General features: G+C 41.3%; 1 protein-coding gene across 2 annotated transcripts; it reads left to right on the top strand.

Moving 5' to 3' along the window:
- The first annotated feature begins 1879 nt into the window (after positions 1–1879).
- On the top strand, positions 1880–17460 carry LOC121289336 (diencephalon/mesencephalon homeobox protein 1-like). 2 transcript variants are annotated; one of them, XM_041208691.1, is made up of 4 exons: positions 1880–2042; positions 10379–10557; positions 11843–12197; positions 17054–17460. In XM_041208691.1, exons 1-4 carry the CDS (start codon positions 1889–1891, stop codon positions 17458–17460), a joined length of 1095 nt encoding a protein of 364 aa, XP_041064625.1. In that variant the 5' UTR covers positions 1880–1888. The 2 variants fall into 2 exon arrangements, with proteins under 2 accessions (XP_041064625.1, XP_041064624.1); XM_041208690.1 differs by having other exon boundaries at positions 1889–2042; positions 10343–10557.
- The last annotated feature ends 2042 nt before the right edge of the window (positions 17461–19502 follow it).

Here is a 19502-nt window from a genome sequence, read left to right as displayed (position 1 = left end):
GGGTCAGTAAAGTTTGAAGGTTAATTACTAATAAACATCAATGCAACAGATTTTAATCTTTTGTTGGGATTGATCATAAATGCAAGGTGTTGCAAGGATATTCTTTCTGAATTAGCTGTCTATAAGAGCACTTTCCAGGGCAGCGGTATCCAAATTACACATATTGGGGCACATACAACCTCTAAACTCTGGCAGCCTGACCCAGAGTCCACACAACTCAATCCTATTTGTGCTTAGATTTACTTTGTGTTGTCTTGTTCAGAATTTGAAAAGGCTTAAATTAGCATGTGTGCTGTTATTAAAACTAACTTTTTGGGAACCTGGATTTAACCTGTGTAGGTGACACCAGGACTCAACATTACACACTGCAGAAGACTCAAAGGTATGTATCACATCAGATCAATACACTGAGGAGTTAGTAGAGGTTATAATGATTTGGAGCTTAGTGAATAATTTCACCATTTCCCTGAAATTCAGTGTGAAGTGGATTGCATAATGTTGATGCAAATTACAGAAAAAAACTAGGTATCATAAAATTATTAACTCATATCAAGTTGATAAAGAACTGGCTGGTACTGTAAGTTAGAATTTTCACCTTTGGGCCTTGTGCTAGAAACTAGGCAAACTAATCAGTTAAAATTCCCCTCTAATATTTATAAGGCTTGTAACAAAATTACTTTGTGTCAGTCTCACTCGGTTTCAGGTGGACATGATAAGTCAAGCCAAACCTAGCCACAATTCATTAGGACCCTAATTTAGAGATTTTAAGAATGGATCTTGTAAGAAATTGAATGTAATATTGTTTGAGTAAAGGATACTTCCTGAGAGTGGGTGCCAATGTATGTTGTTGGGGCAATGTGGAGGGTAGTCTACTTTGCCTCATGCCATTGCTGCCTTGGAAGTACTTTTTGCTGATGTTTCGAATTCAAAAATGAAAAGGTTCCAGTCCCAATCCCAGAAATACGTATTTTGATGGACACAATAATATTTAAAAGATAACATTAAGTAATTACGAATGAAGTAAGAAAGGAATATTCCAAATTTGCTATCAAAAACAGGTTGTGTTCAACTGTTTAACATTTTGATGCGTGCTAACTTTGTGTATATAATGTTACAGCTTCTTTGAATTTAAGCTATTTTGTTGATTGCGGCATCCAGACTAAGTTGCCATTAGCTTTGTTTGCAATTAGGTGAGAGGGAAAGAACTGGACTTTATTCCCTTTTCAGGTGCTGCTTGATCCAAACCAGCCTATCACAGCCAAATATAAAAACATACTGACCCAAGTGGAAATAGAACTTCTTCATTTTCATCAAATTGAGATCCCATATCTTGTAATATTGAGAACTTCACTTCTTAGCGTCTTATCTAAAGGACTCTGAGCAAAATATTGTTATAGTCACACAGAAACAATGGCACCCAGCATGGGTCATGCGAAATACAGGTCCACTGGCTTGCCAAGTTTTCATTACATATTCAATTTAATAGTCATTAGTGAATATCTAATTGCTTGAATTTTAAATTTCGAGAAAGAAGTAGCTTCTTAAAAAAAATTCAGAGTTACATGAACTGAAGGTATATTGACTAATATTATTGGATTTCTGACTGATTAAAATGGCTGACAGAGGAATTTTATTAGAATGTGTTAACACATCGGTTTGTATGAAATTACCTGGTCTGCTATTTATTGCTAATATTGACAATGTGATATCAGCTCCAAAGTTTTACTATGAATACAAACTCATTTTGAGTGCCACATCTTCTCCAATGGATATTATGTCATGCAGACCAAGCAATTAGATCATAAACTGCACTTAATGCACTGAGTCTAAAATTCTAGCTATTCATTGATGACTCTATGTTTCCTGTTTCTCCCAGAGATTTGCAGCCATGCAGCACTATGGGGTCAATGGTTACTCTCTTCATGCCATGAACTCCCTGAGTGCAATGTATAATCTCCACCAGCAGGCAGCACAACAGGCCCAGCATGCTCCTGACTACAGACCATCTGTCCATGCACTGACTCTGGCTGAGAGGCTGGCTGGTAAGATACTAATGTCATTTTTCATTGTGTAATAAAATTAAGCTTTTATTTTCTCTTTTACTAAATACACTTACGCTGGATTCAGAAAGCCAATGCAAAGTAGTCAAATTTGTGAATGATAACAAACAGAGTGGCAGCAGTATCAGAGGGGGCAGCTCAGAAATTACAGGTTGAGTTGGATAAAATGTGGGCAGTAAATTATCTAGCAAAATCTAACATGGATAGGTATAAAGTTCTGCATATAGGAAAGAAAAATAAGCAAGATGTTGAAATAAATAAGGATAATGCTTAAAAAAAACCTAGTAGGCTCAACATGCCCAATGAATGCAAAGCAGCAATCACCAAAACCAACAGAACATTAAACGTAGGACATAGAAAATAGCCAAAGCAGTAGAATACAAGTCACAGGAAGTTGTGACAAAGTCCTGTAATATCTTGGTCAGACAGTACCTTGAATATTAGTTCAGTTATAGGTGATGGGATACAAAATAAATATTGAAACACTGAAGGCAGTTCAGAGAAGATACATAGGCCAAAGTTTATTGTCAAATGCCTGGGTTAATGAAGAAAGTCCGGAGAAAGTTTGGCTTGACAGAACAGAAAAGGAGGCATCTGAGAAATGACCTTATAAAGATACCTAAGATAGTTAAGGGAATTTGACAACTCTCTGGAATGGGGCAATATCAACATAGAAGAGAAATTTAAACTTTAACCTTTAAACCTGTTAAATGTTCCTAACACAAAATCCCTAAAATCAGAAAAAATGTACACATTAAAACAAAGCCATAGTGGTTTCTGGTCACATACAAGGTCAAATCATACTTAAGCAGAAATACTTTTGCATGTTAAAAGAAAATAGCTCTCAGACAAACAGGGATAGATATTAAGCTCAGTTATCAGAGCAGCTTAAAAGTCACTGGAGAAGAAGTTAGTGGATAACTGTAGTAGCAATAGCAAATTCTTTTTCAGCTATATGGGGAAACCAAAGACTGCATTAAACATTGAAGGATTTTTCAGGGCAGATTAAGGTGGACTACGCAGGATGTGGTACAGGTTTTAAATGATTATTTTGCACTATTCTCATTCCAGTAGATGACTCTCCAATAATGCAATGTACAATTGACTCTAAAGTTGAAAATCTCAAAGTGAATGTGGACATAGTCTTGAATTGAAAGCAGTCTCAAAACAGATTGGGCTGTTGGACAGCTGGTCCACTATCTGGTTTATATCTCCACTGAGGTTAAATTTTATCACCCACCTTCAAAGATAAGAGATATTAGAGATTATTGTTTGGTAGTATAGATCTTGAGTATTGCTGAAAAAAGAGACATGTCTAAGCTTTTTGCTTTGCAATCATCAGGACACTTCACAAGAATACCAATAGAAGGGGTTTTATGGCCACAGCAGATGTTAATTGCTGCACAAACCAAATCCCAGAGGGAAACTTGGCTTACGAGCAATACCCTTTTTTTGTATTCCGAAAATGAGGGGAAAATGTACTGATCTCAGCAGCAAGAAGTCCAGTAACAGTTTGGGGATTAAAACATTATAAGTAAAAGTTTTATTAACAAGAAGAAAAGAAAGCTTAAGCACACAAGATTACAGTTACACAGTTAAAATTAGTCTTACAAAACATTCCCCAAAAGAATCCCTACTTGGCCAGACCCATAAGTAAACACCAGGAAACACTCCCATATATAAAAGCAAAATACTGTGGATACTGGAAATCTGAAATGAGAACGGAAAATGTTGGGAAAACTCAGCAGGTCTGTCAACATCTGTGGAGAGGGAAACAGAGGTAATGTTTTGAGTCTGTATGACCCTTCTTCAGAGCTAAAGAGAAGTAGAAATGTGATGAAGTTTATACTGTTTAAGGGAGGTGGAGCAGTTGAAGCTGGATAGAAGGCCAATGATGTGTGGGAGCTAAGGAGAGATTGACAAAGATGTCATGGACAAAAAGACAAAGGGAGTGTTAATGGTATCGGTAAAGACTAAAGGAGGTGATGATAGTGGCATTAAGGTAAGAAAGCAGAATATGTTAATAGCAGAACAAGGGTAAACACTCTGTAAAATAGCAACATGGAACAAGTAACACTCCCTTATAGATGTTTAACTATAAAAATCCAGTAATAATACCCAAGGCAAACTGCTGTAGCTTTAATAAAGGCTTACCGCATGACATCTTAAACTCTCTCCCAATCAGCTGTGGAAATCCAAAACTTCAGAACAAAATGGCTTTTTGCAACCCAAGACCTTTCTGGCTTGACTGGATGGCTGATGCAAACTGCATCTTCTCCCAGCCTAGAGCTGTTTACAGGAGGTTTTCCTCATACAACCAACAGCTCACAGTTCACATCCAACAGCTACCAACTACTTTAAGTTTTCCACAATAACTCTGAAAATATCATTTTCCCCTTTTCATCTCAGGATCCATTGTTCCCACATGTCTTTGAAACTTAAATCCTTTCAAATGTAAAATCTTCCATGTTTCTATTTTGTCTCTGCTTTCTGGTCATTAAAATGTAAAATACCCTCTTCTGTTTACCTATGGAACTCCAGCAAGATGCAAACATGACCTCTGACTTCCTTTTGATAGTCAAACAAACTCTTAACTTATCTAAAAATGTAAATGTTAGATCCAACCTATTCACTTGTACCTCAAACTTAACACCTCTATCCTTTCATGTTTTAAATTCCCCCCCACCCTACCCCACCCCACCCCACCCCTAAACACATACACAGACACACAGCTTTCTTCACAGAATAACACATTACTCCCTAAAAATATTTTTAAAAATCCATTCTCACAAGGGAAGACAACAATTTATATTGTATGTGAAGAGAGTGCTGATTGATTGGCAAGTGGCATTGCCATGGAGAATGCACCAACGATGGTGATTGACAGTTAACTGCCAAGCATTGTTTGAAATTTAAACCAGGCAGCTTGACCCTGATTGATCAATGCATTGCCCTGAGCAATAATATAGAGCCATGTGGAACTGGCAGGGGAATCTGTGTTAAATAAGAAATTAGTTGCATTCTTGTAGGCAGCAGGTTGTTATGGTGGGGATTCTGTATGGAGAGCAGCATGGGTTGGTGTTAGGACCACTGATGGTCAAAATCATTATTAATGATTTCATGATGGCATTGCAGTGAACTGTCCGAAAGTTCATAACTGATGCAAATATTTGAGCAAGTATTTAAACTTTGGATGAGAAAAAACTACTACAACCAGATTTAGATGGGCTGGAGAAACAGGCATGTGCCTGGAAAAGGTTATTTAATACAGGTAAAAGTATTGTTACTCACATGGATAGGGCTCATGCAAAGCATGTCAATAGTATACAAAGTTCTGAGCTGAAGTCTGTTCAATGGTCAAGAAATTTACATGTCATAGTCCAGGAATGTCTAAAGATTCACAGCGCCATGAGCCAAACCACCCACGAAGACGTATGGTTAGGGTGACCAAATATAAAACAAAAAGCATTCTACTGTATTTGTATAAAAGGCTTCATTTCGAGTTTTGGCTCTGTCACATGAGGAATGATAGAGCGGCCTTGAAAAAGATTCAGAGGACATTCACTAGATTAATACCTAGCTTAAAACAAAACAATATTGTAGCATCATTAATGTAGGACAATGCCCCAAAGACACATCACAGAAACATAATAAGACAACACCTGACACCGGGCCAAAGAAGGAGATATTAGCACAAAGGATTTAATTACCATAATAGAGTAAAAAGACCCTGCAAGCTGAGCCTAAGAAAAATATGGATTTTGAGGAAATTTGATTGAAGTCCTTAAAATAATGAAGGAACCAGACAGTGTCCATGTGGCTAGAGTATTTGGATTAGTTTAGGGAGAAATAGGGGACTTGTATAGTACAAAGTCATAGGGCCATCAAGATATGGAGCAACTTCTGCAGCAAGTGTGAATTTGCCGTAAGCATTCAAAAAGAAACTGGCCATGTTCCTGGCTGTGGCTGGTCTTACGGTGCATAAAGAATAAGTGGAATGCGAATAAGTGGAATGCGGTTTCATGGTCATTATGGTCTGCTGGAATTTTTTTGATCAACTTCAGGGGTTGGGGAGGAATTCCCCAGATTTTTACCCTCTTAATTGTTTTGGGAATTTTGACCTGTTTTCCTTTGCCTCTCCCAGGAGGTTATCTGGCTTCTGGTACATTGGTTGGGGTAATTGGGAATCATGTGCTTAGATGCACCATGACTGTTGGAACAGGTTTGTTGGACTAGCTGGTCCTTTCTTGTCAATTTTATGTGTTCATAATGGAAAAGGTAAACTCAGAATATTACTTAAAGTTAACTATCAACAGTTGGCAAAGTGACATAAATTCAAACTAGTAAAAGGTAAATTTAAGAAATTGCTCTTCGCACAAAGAGTGAGCAACATACAGAATGGACTTCTAGGAAAAGAAGTGGCGGTGAAAACCCTGGAATCAATCAAAAAGTAACCCAATAATGAAATAGGAGGACTAGAATCTCTCTAGAAAGATGAATTCAATGGCCCAAATGGTCTTCCTCATCTATAATTACCTCATGAATTGTAATTTAAGTTGAGCAAGTCAAGACTGTGAAACAGTAGGGCTGGTTTTAATTTTCAGAGGTGGCAGCAAATGGGTGGTAGATGATCAGCTGACCATTGTACACCCCATGTAATTTTCTTTTTAGTGTTACAAGTTTGCAAGGACAAAGGTACATAGGAAGGTTTCATTGGCAAATGGTGGAGGCAGGCAATGTTAGTGAAAGTGAAAGGTGCTATCCAAGCAGCACTTGCTTAGCAATAACCTGCTCACTGATGCCCAGTTTGGGTTCCGCCAGGGCCAATCAGCTCTTGACCTAATTACAGCCTTGGTTCAAACATGGACAAAAGAACTGAACACCCAAGATGATGTGAGAGTGACTGCCTTGACATCTAGGCCATATTTGACTGAATGTGGCATCAAGGAGCCCTAGCAAAACTAGAGTCAATTGGAATCGGGTTGGAGTCATACCTAGCACAAAGGAAAGTGGTTGTGGTTGTTGGTGGTCAGTCATCTCAGCTCCAGGACATCACTGCAGGAGTTCCTCAGGGTATTGTCCACGGCCCAATCATTTTCAGCTGCTTCATCGATGATCTTCCTTCCATCATAAGGTCAGAAGTGAGGATGACTGCACAATGTTCAGCACCATTCGTGACTCCTCAGATATCGAAGCAGTCCATGTCCAAATGCAGCAAGAGCTGGACAATATCGAGGCTTGAGCTGATAAGTGGCAAGTAACATTCACACCACACAAGTATCAGGCAATGACCATCTCCAACAAGAGAGAATCTAAGCATCGCCCCATGACATTCAATGGCATTACCATCACTGAATCCCCCACTATCAACATCCTGGGGGTGACCATTGACCAGTAACTTAACTGGACTATCCATATAAATACTGCGGCTGCAAGAGCAGGTCAGAGGCTAGGAATCCTGCAATGAGTAACTCACCTCCTAACTCTCCAAAGCCTGTCTACTATCTACGAGGCACAAGTCAGGAGTGTGATGGAATACTCTCCACTTACCTGGATGAGTGCAGCTCCCACAACACTCAAGAAGCTTGACACCATCCAGCCCGTTTGATTGGCACCACATCCAGAAACATTCACTCCCTCCACCACCGATGCACAGTAGCAGCAGTGTGTACCATCTACAAGATGCACTGCAGGAATTCCTCAAGGCTCCTTGGACAGCACCTTCCAAACCCATGACCGCTACCATCTAGAAGGGCAGCAGATAGATGTGAACATGATTACCTGGAAGTTTCCATCCATGACACTCACCATCCTGACTTGGAAATATATCATTACTTCACTGTCGCTGGGTCAAAATCCTGGGAATCCCTTCCTAACAGCACTGTGGCTACACCTACACCACATGGACTGCAGCGGTTCAAGAAGGCAGCTCACCACCACCTTCTCAAGGGCATCTAGGGATTGGCAATAAGTGCTGGCCCAGCCAGCGAAGCCCACATCCCGTGAATGAATAATTTTTAAAAAAGCAGGTGGGTCTTTGTCATGGGAAAGGTATGGAGTTGGAAGCTCTATTCTGGATTGAATAGGGCACTAAGGCTGTGAACAGCCTGGTTCAGCCCGACATGGATGTAGGATCAGAGTTTGGAATAGGGGCATGGTGTTTGTAGCAGGGCTGAAGCTGAGGACTAGATGAATAAGTGACTCATCCAAGTCTGAATACTGGACAGTCAAGCAGTTCAGGAGCAGAGGAAGATGGTGAGCAGCTAGAACTGGGCTTCATCAGCATCGACGTCAAAGCTGACCTCATGTTTGTGGATGATGTTGCCTAGGGACAGCCTATAGGGGGAAAAAGAAAGTGTCAAGGATGAATCCTAGTGTGGCTGTAGAGGTGGGAGCAATAAGAGATGCCATTTGTAGAGTCATACTGGCCATAACCAGACAGGTAAGAGTGGAACCAAGCAAAGACAACAGGAAAGAGACATTAACGGAGGTTAATGTGGTTAACCTTGCTGAAAACTGCACAGAGCTCAAAGAGAAAGAGGATAAACAATGTGCCACAGTCACAGAAATGAAATTCACAAAATTGGTTAGAGCCAATTCAGAGCTATGGAAAAAGTGTAAACTATTTGGACAAATCTGAATAGGAAGTTGCAGAAGAGGATATGGATCTGAAAGGTGTCAACACAGTTAATTGATTTGGAGATGAAAGGGAGGTTGGAGATCAATTGTTAGTTAGTGACGACAAAGATGTCAAGGAGTATAGTGATGTAAACACATTTAAAATGGAGGGGAAAATGCCTGAGGAGGGAGAGCAACTTACAGTGTCAGCTAATATGGAGCAAGGAGGGGAAGGTGATTTGGTCAGGAGTTTGGTGGGAGTGACATCAAGAAAGCAGGAGTTAAATGAGTTTCCATAGGCCAGGGAGGGATGGAGAGAAACTAGAGACAGAATATATAGGTAGAGAGATGATAGTTAAGGGCTAAAGTGGAGGTGGGGGTGGGATGTGTTTTGGCTTAGTTGGCAAGTTGCAAGAGGAAAGCAGCAGAAGTAGCTCCATGGATGATCTCTCTCAGGACAATAAAAATGTATTTGCTCCTCATACACTGTTAGAGGTAAGTACGGAGGGAGCAGTGAATGGGGAAAAGGTGGTAGAGAAGATGAAGTTAAGGATATCTTTGTCTTACAGCATGATTTATTTAGGTTTAATAAAATATGAAAAACTACACACGCAACTCCCGTGGCCACAGATGTTTAATGTTCTTTACACAGCAACCATGACACAGGAACTAACACTGAAGCCATGCATGGAGATTTGAAGGTTTTTCTCTGATCAATCCAGGCATTGAGAAAGTTTGTAAATTCTATTGTGGATTTGCCTGTGTGGGTGAATATTGAAGAGCCAATGACATTATTCAAAGAAGGGTAGGAATGATTTTCTGTGTCCTGGTCAACATTTACCCCCATCAAAATTACCAAAAGAGGTGATCATTTGGTCTTTCATCTGATTCAGATCATCCTAGAGGGCAAAGATATTTGTCAGTTGAAACTATTATGTATTCCACACTATTATATTCCACATTTAAGAAATGCTCTGCTATGCATACCATTGAGTAATCATGAAGAGGAGAGGCTTGAGAAATGTACAAGAGAATTGTTTCTCACCCCTAAGGCAAAATGACTACCATATGGACATTGTCACTCCACCCATTTTCAATAGGAGGAAAAAAGGTCAATGTAATGCACAGACATCAACTTACAAAAATGAAGAGTTTCATCCCCAGATGTAGTAAGATTTTCTCAGGCAACAAATGTAATGTATTCTAAGACATGATTGCCGAAAAAGTTGTTACAGTGATTTGAGTGTTTCACTAAAGCAACTCCTGCTGCTGATGCTTACCCAATTCTGACATTAGTCTTAAAACCTTGAACAATAATCAATTCTCAATGGAAAGAATTTCAATCTCAATCTTTTTGTGTACTGTCATTACCAGTCAATAAAAGTGACTGAAAAGTTGTAAGCCACTTTATGAGTTCAGTAAGTTTTAAATGTGGTACTGGATGGATGAGTCCCTCAACAAGATGAGAGGCAGAAATTGGGCATAAGACAGCTGCAGGGCAGCTTTGTGCATCCACTGGAAAGAAGTTTCAATTTATGAGCTGGTTGGTAATGGCACAAGGCATGAAGAAAGGTGACATAATTACTAGCCAGCAGATTGAGAAAAGGATTGCCAATAGGTAAGGATGTTTGTGAAAGTTGTACCTTTCCCAATAATTAAACTAGATGTGTTTTTATTTTCCAACGGCTGTGCATTTCAAGATATTATCCTCGAGGCAAGATATGGGTCCCAGCACCGTAAACAACGTCGGAGTCGGACAGCCTTCACCGCCCAACAGTTGGAGGCTCTGGAGAAGACATTCCAGAAAACCCACTATCCAGATGTAGTGATGAGGGAAAGGTTGGCTATGTGCACCAACCTGCCTGAAGCTAGGGTGCAGGTACAAGATATCCTTGCCTTTTCTATCAGTCATTTATCATAATGTTGCTGGCTCATTAGATGCCTAAATAACTAATTCCTCTCTATCCAATTTCATTATCTACAATCTATCCAGTTTTTAAGTGTTTTGTATGTCCAGTTGTTTATCCACAATCTTTCTAGATACTGGACTTTACAGAGCAGCTGTACTTTTAGCATTGTGTAATGAAACCAATGTTATCACCATTTTCATGGGCATACTTTCAAATATTATGAGTTACATTCCATTGTTGTTGTCATCCCTCTTGTCCAGAGGCAATTTCGGCCATATCGCCATTGGTTAGAATGAATTGTTATAGAATCACAGAATGATTACAGCACAGAAGGAAGTCATTCAGCTCATTTTGTACATGCTGGCCCTCATTAGGTGCATTTCACCTAGTGCCAATCCCCTGCATTAATTCCCATAGCCCTACACATTTTTCTTTTTCAGGTAATGATCCATTCCCCTTTTTAAAGCTTCGATTGAACCTGACTCCACCACACCCTCAGGCACTGCATTCCAGATCCTAACCACTCACTGAGTGGAAAAGCTTTTCCTCCTGCATCAATTGCTTTTTTTGCCAATTACCTTAAATCTATGCCTTCTGGTACATGATCCTTTCAACAGTTTATCTCTATCTACTCTGTCCAGATCCGTCATGATTTTGAATACCTCAATCAAATCTCTTCTCAACCTTCACTTCCCCAAGGAAAACAGTTGCAGCTTCTCCGTAACGGAAGCTCCTCATCCCTGGAACCATTCTTGTGAATCTTTTCTGCACCCTCTCTAGTAGCTTCATATTCTTCCTAAAGTGTGGTGTCCAAACTGGATGCAATACCTAGTTGAGGCGAACCCTGCGTTTTATACAGGTTTAGCATAACTCCCTTGCTTTTATGTCATATGCCCCTATTTATAAAGCCCAGAATGCTGTATGATTTATTAGCCACTCTTTCAATCTGTCCTGCCACCTTCAATGATTAATGAACATGTACACCCAGGTCCCTCAGCTCCTTGCACCCCATTAGAAGTGTACCCTTTGTTTTATATTGTCTTTCTGTATTCTTCCTACCAAAATGAATCACATTTTTCTGCATTAAGTTTCATCAGCCACATGTCGGCCCATTCCACCTATCTGTCCATGTCCTTTTGAAGTTCTACACTATTCTCCTCACTGTTCACAATATTTCCAAGTTTTGAAATTGTGCCCTGTCTATACCAAGGTCATGATGATTACGTTTTTGCCATTTCTTTCTTGAATGCTTAGGTCTGGTTTAAAAACCGGCGGGCCAAATTTCGAAAGAAGCAGCGCAGCCTGCAGAAAGAGCAGCTCCAGAAACAGAAAGAGGCCGAAATGAGCCAGGACGAAACGAAAACGGAGAAACCAGCCACAGAAACCCAGAGCTGTTCAGAAGTCAGCGAGCCACGCAGCGCTAGCGGCGAGCCGATTAACATCGAGCTAAATGTCACCTCGGCCGAGCAGTCAGATAGTGAATCATCAGCAGAGGAGCAGATGGACAGGGAGCGAGAGTTTAAATCACCCGCAGAGGAATTTAAGCAAGATAAGAGCTGCAGCCCCGAGAGCAAGCCAACGACCTGTAAACGGGGGAGCCCTAAATCAGGTAAAATGAGCTTTCTGTTCAAACTGAGGGGATGGGAGGAAATTGAGAGCGGGTCCCTCCATGTCTTTATGGTTCAAATTAAATTACAATGTTTCTCATTTGAGCACCTCCATTTAGCTCTCAACTGTATGACATTTACATTGAAATATTTGGGTTTGGAGAATCCTAAACTGGCTTGCTTTGTTCGGTGATTCTGCAAATCTGACTCCGCATCTCAGACCAAATGGTCATTTAAAATCCTGCAAACTGCAATCCCAGCTCCGCTTCAACTGGATTCCAATCCAGGGCCAAACCAAAACAGAAAAGGCTGGAAAAACTCAGCAGGTCTGACAGCATCTGTGGAGAGAAAGACAGAGTTAACGTTTCAAGTCGGCATGACTTCTTCAGAACTAAAGAGAAGTAAAAATGTGATGAAATGTATTTGTTTAAGGGAGTGGAGCAGGTGAAGCTGGATAGAAGGCCAGCATAGGTGGAAGCAAAGGAGAGACTGACAAAGATGTCACGAACAAAATGACAAAAGGGTGTTAACGATAATGGTACTGGGCCAGCTTGTTACTCTGACTTGCTCTGAATCCAGAGAAGGAATACCTTTAACTCAAATACCCGAGGATCTGGATTCGAACTGTTTATCATTTCAACACACGATTTAAAGTCATTTCATTTATTCTCTCATTCAAAGCTGCCTATATTCCAGTCCCCAGACTGCTAGTCATTTGAAGTCACTACAATTCGAAATACAGTGTTGCCTCTGGAATTCATTCAAGCTCCTAGTTCAAATTCCTGTTTTTTTTTTAACTCGTTCATGGGATGTGGGCATCACTGGCTGGGCCGGCATTTATTACCCATCCCTAATTGCCCTTAAAAACGGAGTGACTTGCTAGGCTATTTCAGAGACCATTTAGGAGTCAACCACATTGCTGTGGGTCTGGAGTCACATGTAGGCCAGACCAGGTAAAGACCGGCAGATTTTCTTCCCTAAAGGACATTACTGAACCAGATGGGGTTTTTATGACAATTGACAATGGTTTCATGATCATCATTAGACTTTTAATTCCAGAATTTTTATTCAATTCAAATTTCAAAAGTATTCCACCATCTGGTGCCAGGGTTCCAGTCCGAGAGTTGTCTATGATTCAAATCATTTGGATTCCAGATATTACAGTCATTTGTCACTCAAAATCAACCAGATCCCAGTCCCAAAGATGTCTATAGCAAATTCTAAGACACCGCTTTTCCCTCATTAAACTAATGGTTCACTGTTACATCGTGATAAAGTACTTCCCCTTTTTAAATCATTAAAGCTCTTTCTGACTGAAGAAAAATATAATCTCCTCACAGGTGAAAACCAGCCACAGTGAATCTGAAAGGAACTCTTCAGATGTGACAAAACACCACTAAGGACTACAGGCATAATTTCAAAATTTGCAGATAATACAAGACTTGGAAGTATTGTGAACTGTGAGGAGGATGATGTAAAATTTTCAAAGGACATAGACAAGTTGGTGGAATAGGATAAAAAGTGGCAGATGAAGTCAATGCTGAGAAATGTGAAGTGACTCATTTTGGTAGGAAGAACATGGAGAGACAATAGAAAATAAAGAGTACAACTCTAAAGAGGGTGCAGGAACAAAGGGACCGGTGTATATGTGCATAAGTCATTGAAAGTTGCAGAACAGGTTGAGAGAGTGGTTAATAAAGCATTCAGTATCCTAGGAATTATTAATAGGGGTGTAGAGTACAAGAGCAAGGAAGCTATGTTGAACTTGTATGAGACACTTGTTTGGCCTCAGCTGGAGTATTGCGTCCAGTTCTGGGCACTGCACTTCAGGAAGAATATGAAGGCAATGGAGAGGGTGCAGAAAAGATTCATGAGAATTCCTCATCTAGGGATGAGGAACTTCAGTTATTAAAATAGATTGGAGAAGTTGGGACTGTTTTCCTTGGAGAGGAGAAGGTTGAGAGGAGATTTGATTGAGGTATTCAAAACCATGAGAGGTCAGGACAGAGTAGATAGGGAGAAACTGTTCCCACTCATGAAAGGATCGAGAATGAAAGGACACAGATTTGAAGTAATTTGCAAAAGAAGAAATGCTATGTGATGAAAAATCATTTCACCCAGTGAGTGGTTAAGATCTGGAATGCACTGCCGGAGAGAATGGTGGAGGCATGTTCAATCAAAGCATTCAAAAGGGAATTAGACTGTTATCTGAAAAAGAAGAATGTACAGGATTAGGGGAGAAGGTGGGGGAATGGTACTAGGTACCTGGTGCAGACATGATGGGTCAACGGCCTCCTTCTGTGCTGTCACAGTTCTGTTATTCTGTGAGCTCTCAAGGCAACAACCTGGAGACCGAGTGTTCACAACTACAGAAGCTAGCCCCCCACCTTTTGTTTTTTCACTCATGCGATTCAGCAGGTTCTTAGACATCTTGTGAAAAAAAATGATATTTTCTCCTATTAAAACAGTTGTACTTACATAACTGTACACTAGCTTGCCCATTGTGTAAAAATTAGCAATGATTAGAAACCAGTAAAGGTACAATTCCTTATGCAACTAACATCAAGGTTAGATTCCAAATTCTGGACTTGTTCTCTTGGAGCAAGGGAGATTGAGGGGAGATTTGATGGAGGTGTATAAGATTATGTTAGGTTTGGATAAGGTAGATAAGCAAAAGCTCTTCCCATTAGCTAATCCTATAAGGACCTGGAAACACAGATTTAACAGTTTAGATAAGAATTATAGGGGTGTATGAGGCAGAACTCTTTCTAAGCAGGTAGAGATAATAACGTGAAACTTCCTCCCGGCTAGGGTGCGGGATGGGGAGACCATCAGTGATTTCTAAAGGAAGTTGGATAGGCACCCGAGGAAAATAAAATTGTAGGGCTACGGTTGGGGTGGGGGGGGGGGGCGGGGCGCGGGGGCGGTAGAGGCAGGGTATGAGACTGATTGGACTACTGTACAGTAGTAGTTGATAGACCGAATAGCCTCCTTCAGTAACAGAAAAGCAAAATACTACAGATGCTGGAAATTTGCAATAAAAACAGAAAACGCTGGAAAAACTCAGCAGGTCTGGCAGCATCTGTGGAGGGAGAAACAGAATTAATGTTTGGAATCCGTATGGCTCTTCTTCAGACCTGACTTCCTACGGACCCGAAACGTTAACTCTGTTTTCTATCTCCACAGAGCATCATGCCAGACCAGTCTGAGTTTTTCCAGTATTTTCTATTTTTATTTCAGATTTCCGGCATCCACAATATTTTGCTTTTATCTAACAATTTATTTCTGTTGGTTCAAAGCTTAGTACCCGCTGTCAGTCAGTAGAGGGTATATGAGAAAGAATAAACAGCAGTGAGAAAAAAAGTTCAAGGTATTAAAATTATTACAATGTGAACATGCAAACCATGAGGCTGCCATGTGCGTCTCCAGTGAAATCGACCACTGATTGGTGCCTGAACACAAACAGATTCATGCGCATCAGTAACTAAGAAAAATGTTTGTTTGATAATTAATGTCCAGCATTGGTCTGACTCTGAATCAATGCGCCCCTTGTAGTCTGAGCTCGGCAGCTTCTGTTGGTCCCTTCTGGCCCCTGATTAGAAAAGTTCGGCACTTTAATGATTCAGAATCCACCCCGACCACAGCAACCCCCCTCCCCCACCCTCGTCGCCATTGAAGTGGAGGGGTGAAAAAGAAGTTTGCATGGGATTTTCCACTCAATCTCCTGGCGTCGGTGTCACATTGGTTTTGATCAGATAAAGCTCATATTTCCAGTGATTAGTTTTCTGACAGCTCGTCAGGTTTCAAATGCAGACGAATGAAACCAGGCGCTGTCAGTGCTGATGAGTTCATTGTTTGACTACAAGCTGATGTGATTTTCGTGGTTAACAGGTGTACTTACCAGAGCAGTGTTTGAATTAATTGCATATCACCGCGGACCTGAGAGTGGAACGACTTAAACCCCATTCACTCGTACAAACTTTGATTGAGGTCTCAGTGGCAATCCGTCTTGACAACAAAGATTTCCTCCACATGCCAATGAGCCTACCTGGATACCGCAGCCTACAGTCTGTACATCGTCGTTCGCCAACCCCCACACATCCACATTGTTCTTCAATGGTAAAGTGCAATGGATGAAAGGCTCCCTTCCCCACCCGCTGATACATGACTCGGTGGCACATTCCTGTGCTTTCAGATCTGGGGAGTGGGGCCGAATCCATTCAGGTGGCGAGGGAGGAGAGAGATTGACTTAATTATAGGGAAGAGACACACTGGAGTTACACTCCTCTTCTTCAAAACGGAATGGCGGAGAAGGATCGTTCACACTCGAGAATCAAGGGGAGGACTGCGGAAGAGGCAAGGGGCCCAAGCCTCAGCTCTATGCTGTGAGAGGGGGCTTAGAGACAATAGAAGGCTTCACTAGGCTAGTAGGTTTTCCAAAAGAGTCCTTTCGCGCAACTGTATACACTCAACGACCTTCCATGTCGCCTTATACGGCTATTTAGGAGCATTTGGGTGTAACACATAATCCTATTTGTTTTATGTTATTCTGCGGATGTGGGCCACCTTGGTAAATCTGTATTTTTTGCCCATGTCTGAGAAGACAGGGTTGGCCTCTATTTGAACCGCTTGTAGTCATAACAACCCTTGGAGTTGTCAAGTCTGGGAAAACTTGTTGGGAGATGTTTCGACTTGCATGATATTTCACCTCATTGGGTGTTACTGGTTGGACAACATATATGTCTGTTGTTTTAATGTAATTATTTTAACATAAGGGGGAAAAAAACAAAATCCTCCATGATTTAGACATAAACAAGGAAAGACTAAATATACAGTTCTTTTTCATTGTGTTTCATAGATTCGCCAATCAACACGACAGGGACGCCTGCATCCAGTAGCGGGAGTAACCTGGTACAAACCCACTCCTACTCCTCTTCTCCTCTCAGCCTGTTCCGACTGCAAGAGCAGTTCCGTCAGCACATGGCAGCCACCAACAACCTCGTTCACTACTCCTCCTTTGACATGGGTAGCCCGCCGGCCATGCCATACCTGGGCATGAATATGAATGTGGCTCCCATCAGCTCTCTCCACTGCCAGTCCTACTACCAGTCGCTCTCGCACGCCCAGCAAGTGTGGTCCAGCCCGATCCTGCAGGCATCGAGCGGCCTGCCCAACCTCAACAGCAAAACCACAAGCATCGAAAATCTCCGGCTCCGAGCCAAGCAGCACGCAGCCTCGCTGGGACTGGACAGTCTACCAAACTGACTAGGCAACAGGATGAGGGAGAGCCGGTCCTCTTTGCAATGAAGACTTACCAACAACACAAGATATTGTTGTGATTAGACCTAGTTAGATGTTGCTAGCTTTGAAAAGATGCTTTAAAGTCACGTGCATAAAAGAGAAATTTAATTGCATATCTATTTCCTATAATGAGTAGGAGGAATCAAATAACTGTACTCGCACAGGGAAAGCTGAATTTCTTCCCCCAAATATCATATTAGCCCAGTTTCAAATTAAAATAAAACCCATTATCAATCAGTTACGGTCCAGGTAACATTTTTAGACATTTGATAGCCAACATTTAAAGATGCAACGCTCGAAGCGCTCTTAAACCTTATTCGAGTGAGTTATAAAACGAAGTGCCCCTTCTAGCAGAAAACTAGCGTCATATAACAGCGTGAGTTAACCTAACGCGCAGACAATTGAAGCGGGAAGTTCTGGAAGTATCTCCTCCTGTTGAAGTCATCGGCGCTTGTTTTCACCAAGACTGTTCAAAAATAATGAACAGTAAAAAAAGAGAAAGTTTCTTATGATTTTTTCCGTCCATTTGCTCTTTTACGGAAATTTTTTTTTTACAGGATTCTGTACTAAAGCAGGTCATTTAAAAAAAAAACTGTAGCTGAGATTGAACTCGCTGGCTAGGTGTACATGTCTGCCCGTCCCAGACTCTGCCTGGTTCCCACACTGATTGCGGAAGCATTTAGCACCACTCGAAGTTGTGGAATCCATGTCTCCCCGCAACTTTATTCCTAAAAGTTTTGGCAAAACAGGACCATACTTGAAACACGCTTCTTGAAAGTCCTAAAACGTCTTAAAAATTAGACGTAAGCAGCTAGGAGCAGCGACTCCCCGTTATCATAAATCCTGCTCTAGAAGTTGTGCCCTCGGATCAGTTTGCCACTAAAACACAGAGATTGAAGGGTGCAATTTGCAATGCAGGGTTTGTGGCTGGTTACAAAACATCAAGCTCCGAATTAAATTTAGTTACTTCGCATTGTGTTTCCTGTATTCCCGCTCAAAATAAGGCACATGTTGGTACTCATCAGAAACTATAAGATCCTGACAAGCCATGTTTGAATGTTTAAAGGCAGGGGCTTCGCTTATATTGTTGAGGGGAACTATCTCATTGATTAGAGGGTCATCTTAATGAAGAAATTCACGTCTGGACCGTACATTGTAAGGAGCTCATGATACAATTCGGTGAAACTCGTGAAAAGCAGGACCACCATTTTGACAGTGAACCCCAAGGCTTTGGACACTTTTAGCGCTGTGCTTCATCAAGAGTTGCGCCAACTATCAGGAATTGACCGAACTTCTCGATCCTAAATCTGTGCTTGAACCACGGCTGCTGCTGTTGAGTTTTCCGACCGTTTTAGGTTGTTGAAACGAGAAACACAGCGGCCAACATCACACAGCCCAGGTGACCGTAAACTGGACCCGCAATTCACTGTTATGGGGAGGAAAAAAAAAGCTTGATACCAATTTCACAGACGCCAGACGGGTTGCGAACACGTCTTCTGTTAAATAGTGAAATTCGAAGACGAATTTACAAGGCGGAAGTGATTGTAACAGCCACCTGCTCAAAGGGAGCCACCTCCTGACGTCTGAAGATTGCGGGACACTTGAATCAATATCGCTTTCCAGGGTATGCTTAGCACTTTCCCCCAAAAAACTCCCCCTTTTTGAAAAGTGAGGCATTAATGTGATCTTGCAAAACACTCGTACGCATTTCCAAACAGAGGCAGCGCATTGACAATGTTGCGTCCGACCGGTAGCTGATGGCATCCGTTAGCCCCAATTTAATTCACTTCCTGATAACACTGTTTATCTCTAAAGGGATACAGTGCAAATTTATACTGCAACAGATTTAAGTGTCCCTTTGCACCGTAAACCGCAGCTCATACTGCCGCACAACAGCACCTCTTTTCGGAGCTGGGTGCCCCGGATCTGAAGATTCCTCAAGTAGGCAGCGAGAGTCCTTTGAGGTTTAAAGTGCTCGTGTCTCGCCGGTTCCCATCGCCACAGAG

Source organism: Carcharodon carcharias, chromosome 16, assembly GCF_017639515.1.
Source record: "Carcharodon carcharias isolate sCarCar2 chromosome 16, sCarCar2.pri, whole genome shotgun sequence".
In the NCBI taxonomy this organism is placed as follows: domain Eukaryota; kingdom Metazoa; phylum Chordata; class Chondrichthyes; order Lamniformes; family Lamnidae; genus Carcharodon; species Carcharodon carcharias.
The sequence above is the reverse complement of the archived record's forward strand: the minus strand, read 5'-3'. Positions and strand labels throughout refer to the sequence as shown.

What these genes read in the sequence shown, in the direction of transcription:
- LOC121289336 (XM_041208690.1), top strand. Translation starts at nt 1,889, where the DNA reads ATGCAGCACTATGGGGTCAATGGTTACTCTCTTCATGCCATGAACTCC. An exon ending in TCTGGCTGAGAGGCTGGCTG is followed by an intron (nt 2,043 to 10,342) that starts GTAAGATACTAA and finishes TAATTAAACTAG; the next exon opens with ATGTGTTTTTATTTTCCAAC. An exon ending in ACGGGGGAGCCCTAAATCAG is followed by an intron (nt 12,198 to 17,053) that starts GTAAAATGAGCT and finishes TGTGTTTCATAG; the next exon opens with ATTCGCCAATCAACACGACA.